At 37.8% G+C, this 17,481-nt stretch overlaps 1 protein-coding gene across 1 annotated transcript in view; it reads left to right on the top strand.

Annotated features, from left to right (window-relative positions):
- The window catches only part of ADGRB3 (adhesion G protein-coupled receptor B3), a 491,554-nt gene extending 474,866 nt beyond the window's left edge, over positions 1–16,688 (top strand). The window contains exons 28-30 of the mRNA XM_074154077.1: positions 7,405–7,440; positions 14,450–14,554; positions 16,500–16,688. Coding sequence (XP_074010178.1) covers positions 7,405–7,440; positions 14,450–14,554; positions 16,500–16,688 — 330 coding nt within the window. The remainder of the gene's footprint in view (positions 1–7,404; positions 7,441–14,449; positions 14,555–16,499) is intronic.
- Positions 16,689–17,481: the final 793 nt, after the last annotated feature.

Here is a 17,481-nt window from a genome sequence, read left to right as displayed (position 1 = left end):
TCACATACAAGTATTGCCCAAATAATTGCAGATTCCCAACGTGCAAGTCAGTGATTTTTTATTTTATTTGGTAGGTACCCAGCAGTATGATCATAGGCAGAGGCAGGCATATTAGTACATCACAGAGTTTCTTAGGAGGAGTAATTGAACATCTGGCTAATCTCCTGCACAGCCCTTATATGCACAGATTAAAACTGGCTTTGCTACCTTGGCATCAAAGTGGCTTGGAGTGTGCTCCTTCAGATCAAAATGTTTTGATTTTAATGAAGACAGAGCTCTTGATACACTCTTTTGGAATGTTTTTTGTTTTGAAAATGTACAGTCAGAGTGATGTGCTCATTAAAATTGAATTATTTTGAAGTGAAGTAGCACGTTCCCAGCCACTTAAATCCAAGGAAACGTTAGGAAGTTTAAATGCAGAGGAAGAAGCTGATCTGTGCAACGTATCTCCAGGATAAGCAATGCTTTTATTTTCATTGTGCAAAATAAATGCAAGAGGGAGTAGATACCAGCTGCCTGACTATGCGAGGAGACTTGCATCGTTGCCTTTGTAGAAGAATGGCGGGTTCTTCCAAGAGAACTATGGTTAGTGTAGCGTGAGCCGAAATGGAACAGAGCTGAAAGAGACAAAGACATTTAACTATTAGAAGAGGAAGGGCATGCAAAGACAGACACTAGAAACATTTATTAAAGGGGGAAAAAAGAGCATCTGCTTTACAAAAACAGGAAGAAAAGGACTTCCCAGACTGTTTGTCATATAAAGGGCTAGAATTCTCTTTCCAGTCTCATAACTTCCTTCTTTATTTTTCTGTTTCATTTTCTGCTGAGATCTTTCTGTGGAGAAAGACATAAAGCTTTTAGATGGGAAGTTACTGTGTGACCAAAATAATTCTGTATTCATTCATGAGAGCTCTTAATACATTCAAAGAAAGTCAACTCCAGAGCTCCTTGACCAAATCACTGATGTGGGACTATAGGAGTAAAAACTGTTACAGCTGAGAAAATAAAAGGATCCATAAAGATAATGGGGTACAAACAAAAAGTAAAGGTATAGATAAAGAGAAGAGAAAAGACAGACAAGCTGAAAAAAAAAAAAAAAAGAAAAGAAAGATGGCAGAAATGAAGAAGCAGCTTAAAATGAAGGTGTTAGGAAGAATGAAATAAACACATCAGGAGAGGAGCAAGAACAGGAAAGGAGAGAAGAAATATGCAGTTAAAACTGTCGATCTTGTCAATAAAGTACCAGAGCATCAGGCAGAAAAAAAGCAAAATAGTGTGAAGTCATTTTGATTTATGATATGAGAAATGAAAACAAGAGAGAGAGAGAACTAAAATAGAGAGATGAGAAACACAGGAATTTCCTCTTTATCATGTTTCCACGTTGCATTTATTTTCAGGCATTCTGTTTCTCAGATTTCTCTCCCTCCCATTCCTCATTTCATTCTTCAATAAGCTGTGGAGACAGTTCTTGCCAATTTTGTGACTCTCAGTGAAATGAAGTCTAGCCTTATAACAACCCTCTCTTCCTTTCACTTGAGTGAGTAGGTTTTAGATTCCTCTACTTCAGAAATTGATGCTGCTTATTTTTAGCAGGAGTGGGATTAGAATTGGGCAGAATCAGGCACAGTTGATTCTAGTAACTGAAGATGTAAAGCATTATGGTGTAGCATATATTTCAGACTTTATATTATAAGCAGCTATCTTACCTACATACGATCCTGAAGAAACATATTTTCAATTGTTTGTCAATTGCTACATTTCCCCCAAAAGCCCTCAGACACACAAAACAAGTGGTTTTGGTTGATCGAGCAAATACATAGGCAGGTTACCCTATAAAAAAAAAGGGAGCAACAAACCAGAATACTTTCCCAGAACAGTTTTAAATTGAGATCTCTGAAGTTACGTTTGTGCTGTGCGTTGACGCACTAAATTTGCCAGCATATTTTAAAAACTTAAAATTCCCACATTAAACAGCTAATCCACTTTTTCGTGAAAATCACCTTGCTTTATATCTAGCTCATATTATGAACTAACATCCAACATAATCTTCTATTCAAAAGCTAAGGTGTTTTTTTTTTTTCAGTTATATACACATAAAAGGCATTTTAAATCCAAACTGTCTATCCCCATTCCACTTCTGTATCTCTGAGGGCCAAAACAGATTTTCCTTTAGTTTTGTTGAGGGAAAAAATCCTCTCCAGCCTACGATCTTGTATGTCAAATCTAATCTCAGAGTGAATTATAAACTGCTGATAATAAATCTTTATATTAATGGGAGCATGGTTGTAACCCTCACTGTAATATGGTATCTCTGGTTTCAATTATACTTTGCACAATGCGATATATCTTCAGGAGTATCCCATGTAATTAATCAGGTAGTGGTGTAATGCAGACTGGAATAGGGAGAAAACCAGGCATCTGTCATTTTACAGAGATGGAGAGGGATTTTATTAGTCATTTAGTGAGAGTAGCTCTTTCCTGGTGCCAGCGGATTAGTGCATGCTGGTGTATGGAAATTATTCTTCAGTATTCTATTTTTGTCCCTCAGTGAGCAGAGTTTGAAGTTGCTCTGGAATTACACAGAGAAGCTATATATGATTGGCACGAAGTAAAATTGATTTAAAATAAATTACTACTGCAGGCCTCTTTACATAGAGTTTCACTTTGGTCCTGTCATGAAGGGGAGGTGTGGGGGCAGGGTTTGCTGTAAAATGGATTTTATCAATTAAGATCAAAGAGCTGTGAAAATCAGAGATGGAAAAAACCTTGTTAGGTCACCTCTTTTACCAACGGAAGAACACTTTCTACAGTGTATTAATACAGAATCAAACTTCACTTTCAAGACTAAAGTCAAGAAAGGGTTCCACTATTTTCCTTAGTAGATTATTTCATAGCTACATAAACTTTCTTTATTCCCACAGCATCTCTGAAATTTCCTTTTTTTTTTTTTTATTTTTTTTTAATTACAACTTTTTGGATTTTTCTCACACCAGCTTTGCTTATTGGTGTTTATATCCTTCTAAGTTTTCTTAACAAGCTTCTGTGTTTGCCTCTTCCAGAGCAAAAGTTTAAACAATCTGTACCACTTCTTTATCCTTTCCTCTTGATCCTGTGTTATTAAGTCTTTAAAAGTACTTTTTGCTGCTTTTCTCTGAACTCTCCCCAGTCTACAGGCATGATTTGGCTTCTGTCAGCATAGAGCACCAATGCAACTCACTGGAGTTGTTCAGAAAGGGCTATTCACACCCTTTCCCATTTAAATGGGAAACCTTGACAGGTTTTTTTTGTAGCATTTGTAGTTGGGCATAGATTGCAATTCACTAGTTACCCATACCCCACAGCTTTATCAGAATTATCCCAGCTAACTCTCTGACACTGAATAATTGCACCTGTCTCCAGCTTTTTAAAGGAAGTCCCTTTATCAGTTAACCTTGCAGGTCTTCAGCACTAGGGCTCTTCAGCTTGGAAAGTAGATGACTGAGTAGTTGTGTCTCCCATAACATACAAAACAGGACCATCAAATGAAATGGCAAAGGGATAAACAACACAATTTCTTGTGTCACGTTATGCGTATTTAACTTGTCAAATTCACTACCTCAGCACATTTTGGATGTCAAAATTAGGAAAAATTCTAAAACATCATTAGACTAATGGAATAATGTAAAAAATGTTATTAAGATCACAGAATCACATGGGGTTGGAAGGGACCTCTGGAGATCATCTAGTCCAACCCCCTGCCAAAGCAGGTCCACCCAGAGCAGGTCCCACAGGAACGTGTCCAGGCAGGTTTGGAATGTCTCCAGAGAAGGAGACTCCACCACCTCCCTGGGCAGCCTCTTCCAGGGCTCTGCCACCCTCACAGGAAAGAAGTTCCTCCTCATGTTCAGGTGGAATTTCTTATATTCAAGTTTGTGCCCATTTCCTCTTGTCCTGTCACTGGGCACCACTGAAAAAAGACCAGCCCCGTCCTCCTGACACCCATCCTTTAAGTATTTATAAGCATTGATGACATCCCCCCTCAGCCTTCTCTTCTCCAGACTAAAAAGACCCAAGTCCCTCAGCCTTTCTTCATCAGAGAGATGCTCCAGGCCCATAATCATCTTTGTAGCCCTCTGCTGTACCCTCTCCAGCAGTTCCCTGTCCTTCTGGAACTGGAGAGCCCAGAACTGGTCCCAGTGCTCCAGATGGGGCCTCACCAGGGCAGAGCAGAGGGGCAGGATGACCTCCCTCCACCTGCTAGCCATGCTCTTCCTGATGCACCCCAGGATGCCATTGGCCTTCTTGGCCACAAGGGCACATTGCTGGCTCATGGGCATCCTGTTGTCCACCAGGACTCCCAGGTCTTTCTCCTCAGAGCTGCTCTCCAGCAGGTCAACAGAGTAAGCTCCTCCCAAGGAAATTCCTAAACTACTGAAGAACTAGGGAGGGTATTGGAGCAGAAATGTTACTTGTATACTTGCCCTTCTCTATATCATTCCTGAAGCATCACTGCAGAACCTGGTCAAGTGCGAAATACCAAATGAGGCAAACCATAGATCTTATCCTTTACAGTCATGGGTTATTTATATTCTACTAACATTAATACTTAAGTATATCTCCAACTGATCCTTGAAAAAAACGCCAGCTTCCAGTCTAATTTTCTTGTTGGCTAAAATCATTCTCAGTTTTGCAGGTAGGTAAAAGGAACAGCTTTTTTGGAAAGAAGCCTACTGGTGTGAACAATTCAGCAGCTTATTTGATGCAAGAGGGTTGTGGTGTTTTTTTTTCTCTAACGCCACTTCACTCAGCTGCTGGCTTTCATTAATTCAAATTGTAGAATGGGCCAGATGGTTGATTTCTAAAAGCCTTTAGGTCTGTGTGGAAAAACCCCATTTTCGCAGCCAAAAGAGACACACCAAGTAAATTTCATTTAAGAAAAAAAAGTATATATGCAACCACAAAGGGTTGATTTGCATGTTTTAAACTGTGTGATGTATATCATACAGAAACTAGGAGAAAAATTTAGTAAAATGACAACTTCCAATTGGGACCAAAGGAAAACTTCCATCCTCGTGAATCAAGATTTGCCATGACTTCATTCTTCAAAAAATAACACAGCAATCATTTCAAGGCAATGATGTAGCATCTAGGAGGACCTGATCGGGTAGATAGTGGTGTCAGTGAAAATACTGCAGATGACTTTGTTTTTCAGAAACTCGCAGAACTTTGCTGCTGCTGTTCAGACCTGTGGCAGTTACATGCTTTTTATGTCTTAGGAGAATGGGCTCTGACAGCACTTGTGCTGTATTTCACCATATGCAGCCATAGAAAAAGTACAGAACAGATGTTCTTTACTATATAAGTTTAAAATAAACGTGTGTGTGATAGGTTCCTGTTAAGCCCTAGAAAAATCCTCACTGAGATAAACCTGTAGTATGAACTGTTTGGTCATAACTGCTATGACCAAACAGCAAAATTTCAATAGTTACCTCTTTCTGACAGAAGCACAGTTAAATGTGTTGCAGTCTGTTAGACATGTCTTTATACCAAGTAAACAGTGATGTGGTGGTCTGGCTGCAAAATCTAATAATCTAGCTATGTCAGGAATATTTTCACTGTCGTCAAGCAGACCTAAGGCAAAATACAAATGTTCCAATTTTATAAATACAGTATCTAGCAAATTATATATTTCTTCCTAAATATTCCATGTTTTCACTTAGAGTTATCAGTCAGATGGTTTGATGATAACAGGTATATTTTGGAACCGTAGCTTAAAAATAACTTTTTCAAGCATTTTTCAAAGCTAATTCTGTAAACTTCACCTCATTATCTGCTGTACATGTTTCTTCTTTTGTAACCGCAGAGCCTTTAAAGTGGTAGATGTGCTCTAATTGCACCTTAAAAATAGATTCTTCCTCATTAGAAATACGTAGATTTCTTCAGGTGCTGATTTACTGTGGAATGATGGTCTATGTCAAAGGTGCTAAGACACCCTTAATATGAGCGAGAAGTAAGAACTTAGCTACTTTCAGAATTTGGGCATAATGTACTTATATTTTTCTCACCTCCAAGACCTTTGCTGTTTCCATGTTTTCATGATACTTATTTTTGCAAAATCGTTTAATTTATTTTTAAATACTTTTTTTTAAGGTGTGCTAGGTTAAATCAAGCCTTGCTGATTAAAGGTAGCTTCTCCAAAGCTTGTTGGTGCCAATTGTTTTATTGTATTATAGTCTGTTCTTTTATACTGCTTCCCAGCTTTTTAGGCATCAGAGTGTGTCGACAGTGCTACAGTGATATTCTTAACACCACTGTAGATTGCAGCATCAAATTTTACTACAAAACCAGACAGTATGTCACAAAGTGTTATCAAAGTCTCAGAGACCAAACATTTTCCACTTTCTACAACTGAAAGACTTGTAAAATTATTTCTTTCAATTGCACTAAAACCTGCATGTTTGTTAAACCAGATAAAGTCTAATGAAGTCAGTAACATGGGTTTGATTTGTATCTCACTGCAGAAATTAGGTGCAATTTGAAAAGGTTCATTCACCTTTCCATTCACATGTTCTTTGCACTCTTTTTCAGCTCTTCCAAATGCTGTTTCTATATCTCTTTATTGCAAGCCATTCAGTTTCCAAACTTAGGGGAAAAAAAGATATTTTTATCTCTTCTTTGTAACATTTCTGCTTCTTTCTGATATAATTTGACTTTATAATTGGTTTCTTTTAGAAACCTTAAAAAAACTGTGCTAAATTATTTGTGATATGTCTAAGCAATCATATTCTGTTGCATTTTATGAGTGATTACTTCACTGGTAAATCATTCCTGCTTTATATCAGATGCTTTGGATCAGACTTGTCATAAGTGTAAAACAAAATCATTGCTTTCTCCATCGAGATTGGCATTGCAAACAAACAAGCCGAAGCCATGGAAAGTATAGATGGCTTCGGCTTGATTTTGCTATCAGTTATTCCATTAAAATCAACTGAGTTGTACCAATGTAAGCTTGGTATAGCAAAGAACCAATTCCTGTACACCTATACAAATCTAAATCATAAATATATATAGATAGCTGTGTAAAAAGTATAAATATGATGATAATTTGCAAATACCATAGAAAGTATAGAAATAGATATATTTTATACACCAGCAGGTTCAATTGCATGCAAATAACATGCACATTATGTGTCCCAATGAAATGCAGTCTGATTTATTTCAGATAAAAGAATATGATACAGAAAAAACTGTATGCAAAGTCATGCCTTAATCTTAAATTATCAAGATAAAATCTACAATCTCTCAAAGAATACCTAATATATATCTCATAGGAAAACAACGTTTTTTAGACTCATTAATATAATTTGGTGAATAGTCCCCTTGTTAATACAACCTCTTTTTTCTTTCTTTTTTACTGCTTAATAGAGAAGAAAATCACGTTATTCGGACCTTGACTTTGAAGTAAGTTTTACTGAATTATTCCTGATTATTAAAAGTATTTTCCTAAAAGTAAATGTGAAGTGTTCCTTTTAGCCTTTGGACACAAGAGATGGCACAGGGTTGTTCAATTGGTACTGTACAGAACATGATGAACAGCTGAGCAATTCATTAAAACTACTTTGGTGCAACTTGTTTGTAAAATATTCTGAGATCAAACTGTCATATTGCAATATTAACCATCATGGTTTCAGTTTTTAAATTCTCTGCCTCTTCATTTTCATCTTTTGCTGTTGCTTTGTTTTGCTGGCTAGCTATCTATTGAAAGTGTGACACACCTGCAGGACAGGCCACGTTGTTGCAGAAGGTTGCTTTGTTCAAGAGATTTTCGATCATTTGTTCTATCTCTCTTTCTTCAATACTAATTTACTGGCATATGACTTTCACATCCCAATAGTGATTACGAATGTGTCAGATTTTTAACAATGAAGTGCTGCAGTTGCCAAAGCTTACGGATCACACGCTATATAAAAAATGAAGTTCGTGTAAGGTTCTTTAATTTGGATATCCATAATTTCAGACTCAGACCCCATTGAATGAGAAGGGTCGGTTGTGTTAGTTAATGACCATTTTTTTCTATCTCAGTTGGTATAATTCTCTTAGAGTTTTGTTTATTTGAGGGTTTTTTCTCTACTCTCTACCAGAAGCAACACAGGAGTTAGTTTTCAAGGGTATGTTAATAATTTATTGATTTGGGGGGCTTGCATTAGGTTGTCTGTCCATGTTAATAGTTCGATATAATTCATTATGTGTCTCCAGAAAAGTTAAACAATCATAATATTTGCATAGAACCTACAGATCTCGGGATAAACTTTAACATCCGGCGATCAGTACATACAAACTATAACTTTAAAAATCACTGTTTCTGTTTACGTGTGCAAACAAAAGCGTTTTTTTATTATTATTTGGGTTGTAAGCACAGCAATTGTACTTTCAGATTTCAGATTTTAGTCCACAGAAAAGAAAGAGGGAGAACTAATAAAATGCAACCATAGCAGTGGTCATAGAAGCCTTGCGATGAGAGAAGGGTTTGGTTTGGTGATCTGCTTTTGCTGAAACGCTGACCCTCTGGGTCCGATTGTGGTTTCTTGGTAGTTGAACATCATGCCTTAATCTCATATGTTATTTTCCCCATAGACTACAGCTACCTTAAGCAGTCATGTAACGTCTCAAATGAAGCACCAGACAAAGATTCATAGGAAGTTTAAGGAAAATAAAATGAAAATATTATCCTAAATATGCTTTAGTATAAATGACCAGACAGGAAGAAAAAAAAAATGAATCAACAACAAAATTCTGATGAGCAAGCAGTTCTAAAATTAAATGCAAGGAATATGAACAGAAGTTTTATAATTATAATGATATAAAGAATTCTGAAATTTACTGTTCTTTATTGGAAGGTAGGAATATCATGCCATTCACAATGAGAACATTCTCTGTGGCAACAGATACTAAAACATTCTTCTTACCACTCAGGAGTGTATATTCCAACACCAAATAAATGCCAACAATGCTGTATACATTCTGCTCTCAAGAGTCAGACCTCCCATTATATATTTTCTTTTGACCCACATAATGTATTTAAGATGCTTACACCTTTTTCTTGCCTTGTTTGCAGTATTATTGCTCCATGGCCTAATACTTTTAGAAGAATTATCATAATGCAGGAAAAGGTATTTGTTTGTAAAAAGGGAAGGACTGGGGTTATTGGGAGTTATTGCTGAGGAAGTGAGATGGCCAGCGATACCGTCCCAGTTACTGCTGTGTTTCAGAAGTACTGACTGAGACTAACCCCATCTCACCTCCGTGTTTTATAGTTCCTCTAATTAACCCTACGGGCTTTCTTGTGTTCTTGCACATAGCGTGGCTGTCTGTCTGAGGTAAAGCAAAATAAAAAAGCCGTAAAATGTTCAAATAGCCACCCAGATTCCTTCACTCAGCAAGGCATACTGATGAAGGGAATTGAGACAGTGTTGCGCGGCCAAAACACCGCTGATATTTCAAACCAGCATGACTGCAAAATAGGATACAGCTTGGACGTGAGGTCAAGCTAGAGTGATTGATCATACTACTTAAATGTTTAACACTTTCTCTGTTTCATCTGTGACCAGTGCCATCTGGCACTCTCTAAGATGACATCTTTCCACAGTTCTGAGGATAACAAATTCTATGGATGTGGCTCTGAGGATAACAAACGCTAAATACGCAGTATGGATAAGACTCTGTCAATCTTGGCTCCCTCCATCCTTTTCCTTTTAACACTCTCCCAGCAGTCTGTACACCTTCAACCTCTCACACATATCTATATCCACACAAGACAAACCCTCAGGCTATGCCTATCATACGTAAGACATTTGGGGGAATATTCCTGGGTGCCAAAATGCCAGTTTTCATATGGATGAATTTTTAAGATGATCTTTACTATTCTAGTCTGGATCACCCTTGTCTCTCCAAGCAGTTCCTGAAATGTCCTTAGGGAATCAGTGCAACCTAGGTACCATTCACAATAGGCAATTTGGTTGTAGACTTCTTATTTCGGAGACTAAAAGAACTTCATAGCATTCATGGAGACCATTCCATGGTAGATGGTGCCAGAGAACGGTCTTGGATATGTTTGACTTACTACAGTAGAGTCACAGTTTCATTGTTTAAAAAAAAAAAAATTGGGCTAGTGGGCTGCAGTGCAACATTCACCTTAATATAGACAATTTGAAGTAAGAACAAAGAAATGCATGATGAGCAATTTTTTTCTGAGGGCCACAGTTGAGACTCAAAGCCAGCTGCTATGTAGTGTGAACACAGGCAGATCGTGATTATCCTCAATGCCATAAAATAGTCTCTGTCCCTGTTATCTCCAGTACATGTAGAAATACAGGTGTAGTTTCAAGGACCTTTGCAATGGACGATAAACAATAAAAGTCTTGTGACTGGGTAGTTATAAAAAGCTTATGTCTCCGGTCAAAGGAAAAGGAGAGAGAAAATGATGACATCCAAACTGGCCAGCCCATATCATAGATCTTAGAAAGAAGTCTCTCAAGAACTGGGTCACCTGTATCTTATTTCCCCTTTTTAATAGTTCACCATTACATTCATAAATTATCCCATTACATAGAAAAAAGCAGCAGACTCTAACATACTGGCTTTAATCTGTCGGCAGAAAGTATTACTGCTAAATAATATACTGTCCCCATTGGGTTTTGCAAAACTGTCTATTTTGCAAAACTAATCTATTTCAACTTTGAAGTTTGCTAAAATGAACAGTCAACACACAACAGCTTTACAGCCCTTTTCTTGCTATTACCAAGGATTATTTTAGACTCATTTATGCAGTCCAAAACACAGTATGGTATCCGAAACATGACCAAAATTCATAGCTCTGGGGTTTTTGGATCATTGCTGCTGCTGGCTGTGGTAACCCCAGCTAGGTGCCCTCCAACCCTCGTCATTATGTTCTGGTTTTCCCTGAGGCTGGTACCTTTTTCATGAAGGCTCAGCACTAATACTTAGCTGTCAGATCAAATAAAATTAATTCTAATTATGTTGAACAGAAATACAGATGCTGTGGAAACTCCGAGGAGGACTTTATAATAGGTGTGTGCTGAAACTTACAAAACCATACAGGAGAGTTAAACAGTATTATTGACATCCATTTTAGGATTCAAGATCACAATTACCTTTAAATTCTATGGGAGGGTCTGACTCTTGGATTTCCTCCGCCATCCACCCCACTCTCACCTTTTTATGGGGCTTTCACTGGATCTCCTCTAGTAATAACATTTATGCCAAATAATTCAGAAAAGTGCCTTATTACCCTGCTTCCCAGGATTCAAGTTTTCTCTGTCTCTTTTTTAGCTCCACCTAGGAGGGAGAGAGAGCAAGGGAACACAGGACAAGTGTGAATACCACACTTTCCACACTGTTTTCTTTCCACAGTGTGGTAGACTCTCACCAGCAATAATGCTAAATTGATCAATAATTGCTGGAGCTGCATTCTTTCAGAACTGTATGTGCAATAGCTATTCATTATAGCAACATTGAAAATTCGCACAAAAGTTTAAAATCATTCTCTTGAAGACAAAGGTGAAAAAAAAACACGCCTGCAGGGAAAAATCCTTTCTTGTTCCTCAGTTTGGCAATTGATCATACCTATAACATCTTGAAAACACAGCATGTTTCCATTATAGGGCTGGGAAGGCATTCCCCAATCTGCTCTTTTCACTTAGCTGTTTTGTAAAATATTTGAGAGCTTTTTTACCTGCAACAATACAGAAAATCTCCAAGGCAAATTGAATGACATTATTGTTGTTGTTGTTATTATTGCTATAATCCATAAGATTGACCACAAATCTTCATAAGAATATTTGTGCTTCAGCTAGAGTTCAGCTAAAATCCTGTCATAAATTAAAAAGGGAGCTGGGTAAAGAGTTATGTTGAATTCCTTCCCACCTTGATCATAGCCATCCGCACTCTGAATCCTCTTCTGAGAGTAGACTCTCATCAGAGTAAGGCTTAGTCTTTTCAAAACATGCACTTGATGTTACTTGTGGGTGGGGGTGGAAATGTGGAAGGGTGTCAGTGCAGCCCGTCCCCCTTTAGGGTGTGGGGCGCGAGAGCTGTGGAGCCTGCAGGAAAGACAACCAGATGCATGTCTGTAGCCTGGTGGCCACCTGCTTCTGGAAGGGAACTGGCATTAATGGGCAAATCCGCAGCTGCACCTAAAGAAGGTGTGCTTTGAAAGGGCAGCATGAGAAGCTCCTTTTCCGTTCTGTTTTCATCCTGCTACTACAATCACCCTAGTATATACTGGTCAAGGTCGCCAGCTCTGTGTTGATAAAATGTATGTACTTCTAAGACTGATAAAGCTGTGTTATTCTCCTTTCCCATTTAATAGAGGAAACAGATTAAGCCCCCACAAATACTTTGTGGGTTATTTTCTCATAACAGAGAAAGAGGTACCCAACACAGTGTATTTTATAGAAAGGAGATAAGATGGTGCTTTCTAACAAGGAATTTAAAAGAAGTCTAGAAAAGACGAGTTAAAGTTGGAAATTTAAGTTACTGCACCTTCAGTTCAGATTGTTCTTTATAAGCAGTGGGGAGGGGTGGTTGTCAGTGGGTAGGAATTATGGAATGGAAGCCAGAAAAACACAAAGCAATGAAAAGATCCACAAGTACATGTGCATACCAGTCATTCTGCTATTAAGAATAAAATGTAAGGCCTTTTTTCTAGCAGACTTCCCACTGCAAGTGCTTAATTTCTCCTCCCACCTGCTTCTCCTCAGGAATAATGTAATGAACTGAATAAGACATTTGCATTATTCATATTTGCTATTTAACAAATTCTTGGGTACACGATTCAGAAAAATATCAAAAAGTAGCATTCTTTGTATTTCTAACCTTCTATTAAAAAGTTTTCAACTGGAGATACTTGTTTCACAGTCATAGGCTATTTTCTGCTTTAGATCCAGTATTTTAACCTACTGAATCTTTTTTATTCCTGTGAGCATGTCTCCTTCTTTCAGACAGTAATAATCTTTGAGGCAGAACCTTTCTTTTTTAAATTCTATGTATATGAAATTTGCTACATATTGCTGTCTAATATAACAGCAGTAGCTTAAAAGCATCCCTAGGTAGTCACTTAAGTGAAACTGCCCTCATAAATTTAGATCAGCTATCTCTAGTTAAATTACATTTTGCAAAGAGTTCCTCACCAAATTCTAAAGAATTGTTTCCCTTATTCACCCTACAACTTCGGTTAAGTTAATAGGTCTTTAATTGCTTGCTGTATCTCATGTCTCTTTTGTGAGTAATGTTGCCAAATTCCTGTCCTCGGAAGTGAACGAAGTTCTCAGGCTATGGTGTAGCTATATTAGGGATGATGTGGTTATTACGGTGTACTGATCAAGAGAGCAGCCACATTTCATGACATTTATAAACACAGGACACAAATGAAAGATAAAGCTAAAACTGGTATTGGTAAAGTAGTATTTAGGGTCAGATACTGCCACTCCATTTTAAAATGTACTAACCCAAACTTGGCCGAAGTGTTGATGCTGGGCAGGGTCACACTCAGGCACTGTGTACGGAGGTTTGCAGGCTTTGTCACATACAATGCCAGGGAAAATCCAGCTTGAGAGCTAGTGGATGTGCACAGGGGCTGGTGTCCTGCACCTTTTCTATCAACACTGTTGGCTGCTGCCATGGCTGTAGCTCAAGTTCAAGCAGTTACAAAAGCTTAAGAAGAGCCAAGCCGAGCCCATCTGCTGATGGACTGAGGTGAAGCATCCTCAGTCCCTCCTGCCTCCTGCCACACAGACCACAGAACCATGAGATTGGTTGAACAGTAAGCAGCTTCGGCTTTGCTTCAGGGGCCAGTCTGAATCCCTACCTGAGCTTGAACTTGTTTGGAAACAAGGCAGATGGTAGCCTTGACAGTCTAGGCTTGAAAACAGGCTTCATTCTCCATGTAGCTGCCAAGCCAGTTATGTGGCCAAGAGTCTCCTCCTTTTCCATTTTGGGCCAAGATTTCCAAGTTGAGTGTTCTCATAAAAATTATTCCAATAGGGACCATTACAAACTGCTGTTGCACTCCTATAGAAATTAAAATATTAACATCCATGCTGAAAGCAGAAATTCTACAAAATATCCCTAATGTACAAGAGAAATATCCTTCTAAGAAACTGCCATCATGTTCAAAATACTTCTAGGCTAGCACAAAAACAATGTCCCTTAATTTCAGCAATTCAATAAATGGGGGGTAAAACCGGTCTCTTGTACACAAGAAGAACATTAAAGAACAGAGAGAAGGCTCAGTGCAATTCACTTCCATTGCTTGAGTCTATAGGGAAAAGATTAGCCCTGCCAAATTCAATTTACTTTGTTATGTTGAGGAAAATAATGCTTCTCTTAAAAAAAAAAAAAAAAAAAGCCCAGATGCAATTATAAATATAAGCAATTATGTTCCATTTTGCAGAAGGTCATGCATACAAGAAAGAGGCACATGGAATTGTTTCAAGAGTTAAATCAGAAATTTCAGACGCTGGACAGATTTCGGGATATACCAAAATCAGGCAGTATGGTAAGTTTTCCTTCGTAGATGTTTAAAATATGATGGATCCTTAACAACAAAGAAACAAGAGTCCTTTGAATTCAGTGCATTTCCTGAGAACATCTCAATCCGCGTTACCTTTAGATAGCCTCAGAAATTAGAACAAAAGGTATTTTCAGTAATCTAACCTATGACAAGACTAATTAGGTTTTACAACTAGACCATAACTAACTCACTGACATCATTATAGATAACAAGAAATTGAACTGTGGGGAACACATTTCAAATCTGTGTGTGTCTATCAAGTCTAAAGGACTTTACACAGAGAAAACAACTCACTAATGTAATTTGGCCAACATGGCTTTTCCTCTAGCTAGGGAAGCAGATATCAAATTAGTTACTACAAACAAGTCCAGCTACATTCACCTATACGTGAGACAGTCCAGAAAGCACACAGGGTCTCTGTAATGCCGTATCTTTTCCGTAATAGGTTTATAAATATTTACCATGGGAAAAGCAAAAATTAAATTATCGTGAGTAGACTCTGTTATCATCATAATTCAAATTTATACACGCACACTCACACAAGCATAACACCCTGACTACATCTGATAATAGTTGATTCTGCCTAATTAAAACAGCTAATTTAGTGTGACATATTTGTTAGCAGTAATATTATGATTAGTAATAATTTTATATATCATTTTATATGTGAAAATTGTATATTAAATGGAACCGAGCTAGAGTCATTGTATTCTATAACTTTTTCAGAAGACCTGCTCTCAGACATGAAGAAGAGGTATTAAGCAGATGTGAGGCCCATGGATTTACGTCATTTACATCATCTTAATCCAGCATAAATTTGGCCCTGATTCTTTGATGAATCTTTAGTTGTGATATGTGTTATTTTGCACCTAGTTGTCGCTCACTCCCTCTTCTGAGATTTGCTGACATGTAAAGTTTGCATTCGCCTCCCTATTTGTGATTTTCTGTCCACGTAAAGCTTGAATTAATTCAAAATCTCAAAGGGAATCTCAGTGGAAGAGTTGCGTTTACTCTGTTTTGCATCAGCTCTATGTTTTTGAAAGGTCTGCTATAAAAGCTGCCTAGAGGAATGGTCTATCTGTGAGACAGTCGGAGAGTGATCCAGGTACCTAAATATAGGCATCTCGGGCTATTTTAGAGAGTCTCAGGTGTCTTAGTCTACAGCATGGTACAGGCAGTGATGACAGGACTCAAAGGACACCTGCACCTCTCATGACAGATAGTTGGAGATCAGGCAGAAAATCCAAAGGCATCTAATGTATGTAAATGTAAATGATGTAAAAATGTTAGGTTTTGGCAACTAAGTCCCACCCAATGTTACAGCAGAAGTCACTGATTAAATTGGTCTTAGTCCATAATGTCTTTTTACCCTATAAAACTTGGCATTCAAAAAAACACAGTCAGTAGAAAATAACCAGCTTTCAGCCTGTTAATCCTAATATACATGAACTCATAAGCCTGTACAGCAAGGTAGCTCTCACAGCATTTTCAAGGACTAGGTTTTGGTGGTTCTCTCACGCACCTGCCCCAATTTAAAATCCAGCTGGCAATCTCTCTTTGAAACCACTCCATATTTCAGGCAGCAAGCTCTTCTCAATTACCTTCCTTTCTCTTCTCCCAATTTTTTACACACTTGCTATGAAAAAGATGGCTATTGGTACTGGATCACTTGGCCATTCCTCATGCACATTGGTTCTTGTGAAAGAAAGGGCTTAGCTGGCAGCTCAGGTGAGGAGCCTGTCAGAGTGTTGATTGCTCACAGAAAAAGAATCGCAACAACACTGAACACCCGCCAGCCTGGCTCCCTGCGAAGTCATTTCCACTCTCTGGTTTCTCTGCCGCATGAGAGCACATTAGCAATCAGCCTTATGAACAGACAGCATGTTATTTCATCCTTCTTTTTAATTCTTCTTTCTTCTCTGGTCTTCAGGAGAACTCAGCACCGAACAAGGCTCCATGGGACAGTTACAAAACCACAGGCGACTACCAACACTATACAACAATAAATGTATTAGACACAGAGACAAAAGATGCTTTAGAACTCAGACCAGCAGAATGGGAGAAGTGTCTGAACTTGCCTTTAGATGTGCAAGAAGGTGACTTTCAAACAGAAGTTTAACAAAACCGAAAACAAACTGAACAAATCAAAAACAAAACAAATATAATTCATTGCACTGACAATAAAGAGACTTTGGGAATCCTGACGCTCCTGCCCGAGCATTGTGACTACTTTATGTCAGGCTCTTCCTGTGCCAAATGTCAGTGTTTTTTTCGTACAGTATATCCCCACTAGTGCGGCTAGTGGAGAACCAGGTGTACAATTCTTACCATCGTGTGTTGTAAGTACCCGTGGAATGGATTTGTAAGGTAATCTTTATAGATAAACCTCAAGCAACGACTCATGTTGTAACAGCTTCATTTGGTTTAGTTTTCAAAAAACTTCACCATGAAGCACAATGTATATATTTATGCAGTTTTTAAGGTTTATAACAGTCTGTTTGGCCATTACTACACTTTTTACTTTATAATATAAAAGCAAAGTTTTTGTCATTAAATGAATGTCTGTTGAGCTACATTCTTCATTGCTTTAAATGCAATAAAGTAATAATCTCTCTTTTATATGAATAATATATTTCACACCTTTATTATTGCAGTTTTCTCTGGAAAGCTCAGAGTAGCTTTCTCTGCTGCAGCTGTGTATAAAATATTTAAAATGTTGTATGGTGTAAATAAACCTTTGTCTACATATCAGTTTCTTAGTGCATTTTATTCTGTATTTTTTTATCTTAAATTTGCATATTTATAAAGTTTTATTTAAAAACACACATACTGAATATGTATTTGAAGTTTTAATAGCGTGTTGCTCTAGCTCCTGCCAAGAGTTTCTAAAGAGCATTAGTAGATTTGTATAG

The sequence above is a fragment of the Numenius arquata genome, chromosome 9, assembly GCF_964106895.1.
Source record: "Numenius arquata chromosome 9, bNumArq3.hap1.1, whole genome shotgun sequence".
Lineage (NCBI taxonomy): Eukaryota > Metazoa > Chordata > Aves > Charadriiformes > Scolopacidae > Numenius > Numenius arquata.
This window is presented reverse-complemented; position numbering and strand designations above follow the sequence as displayed.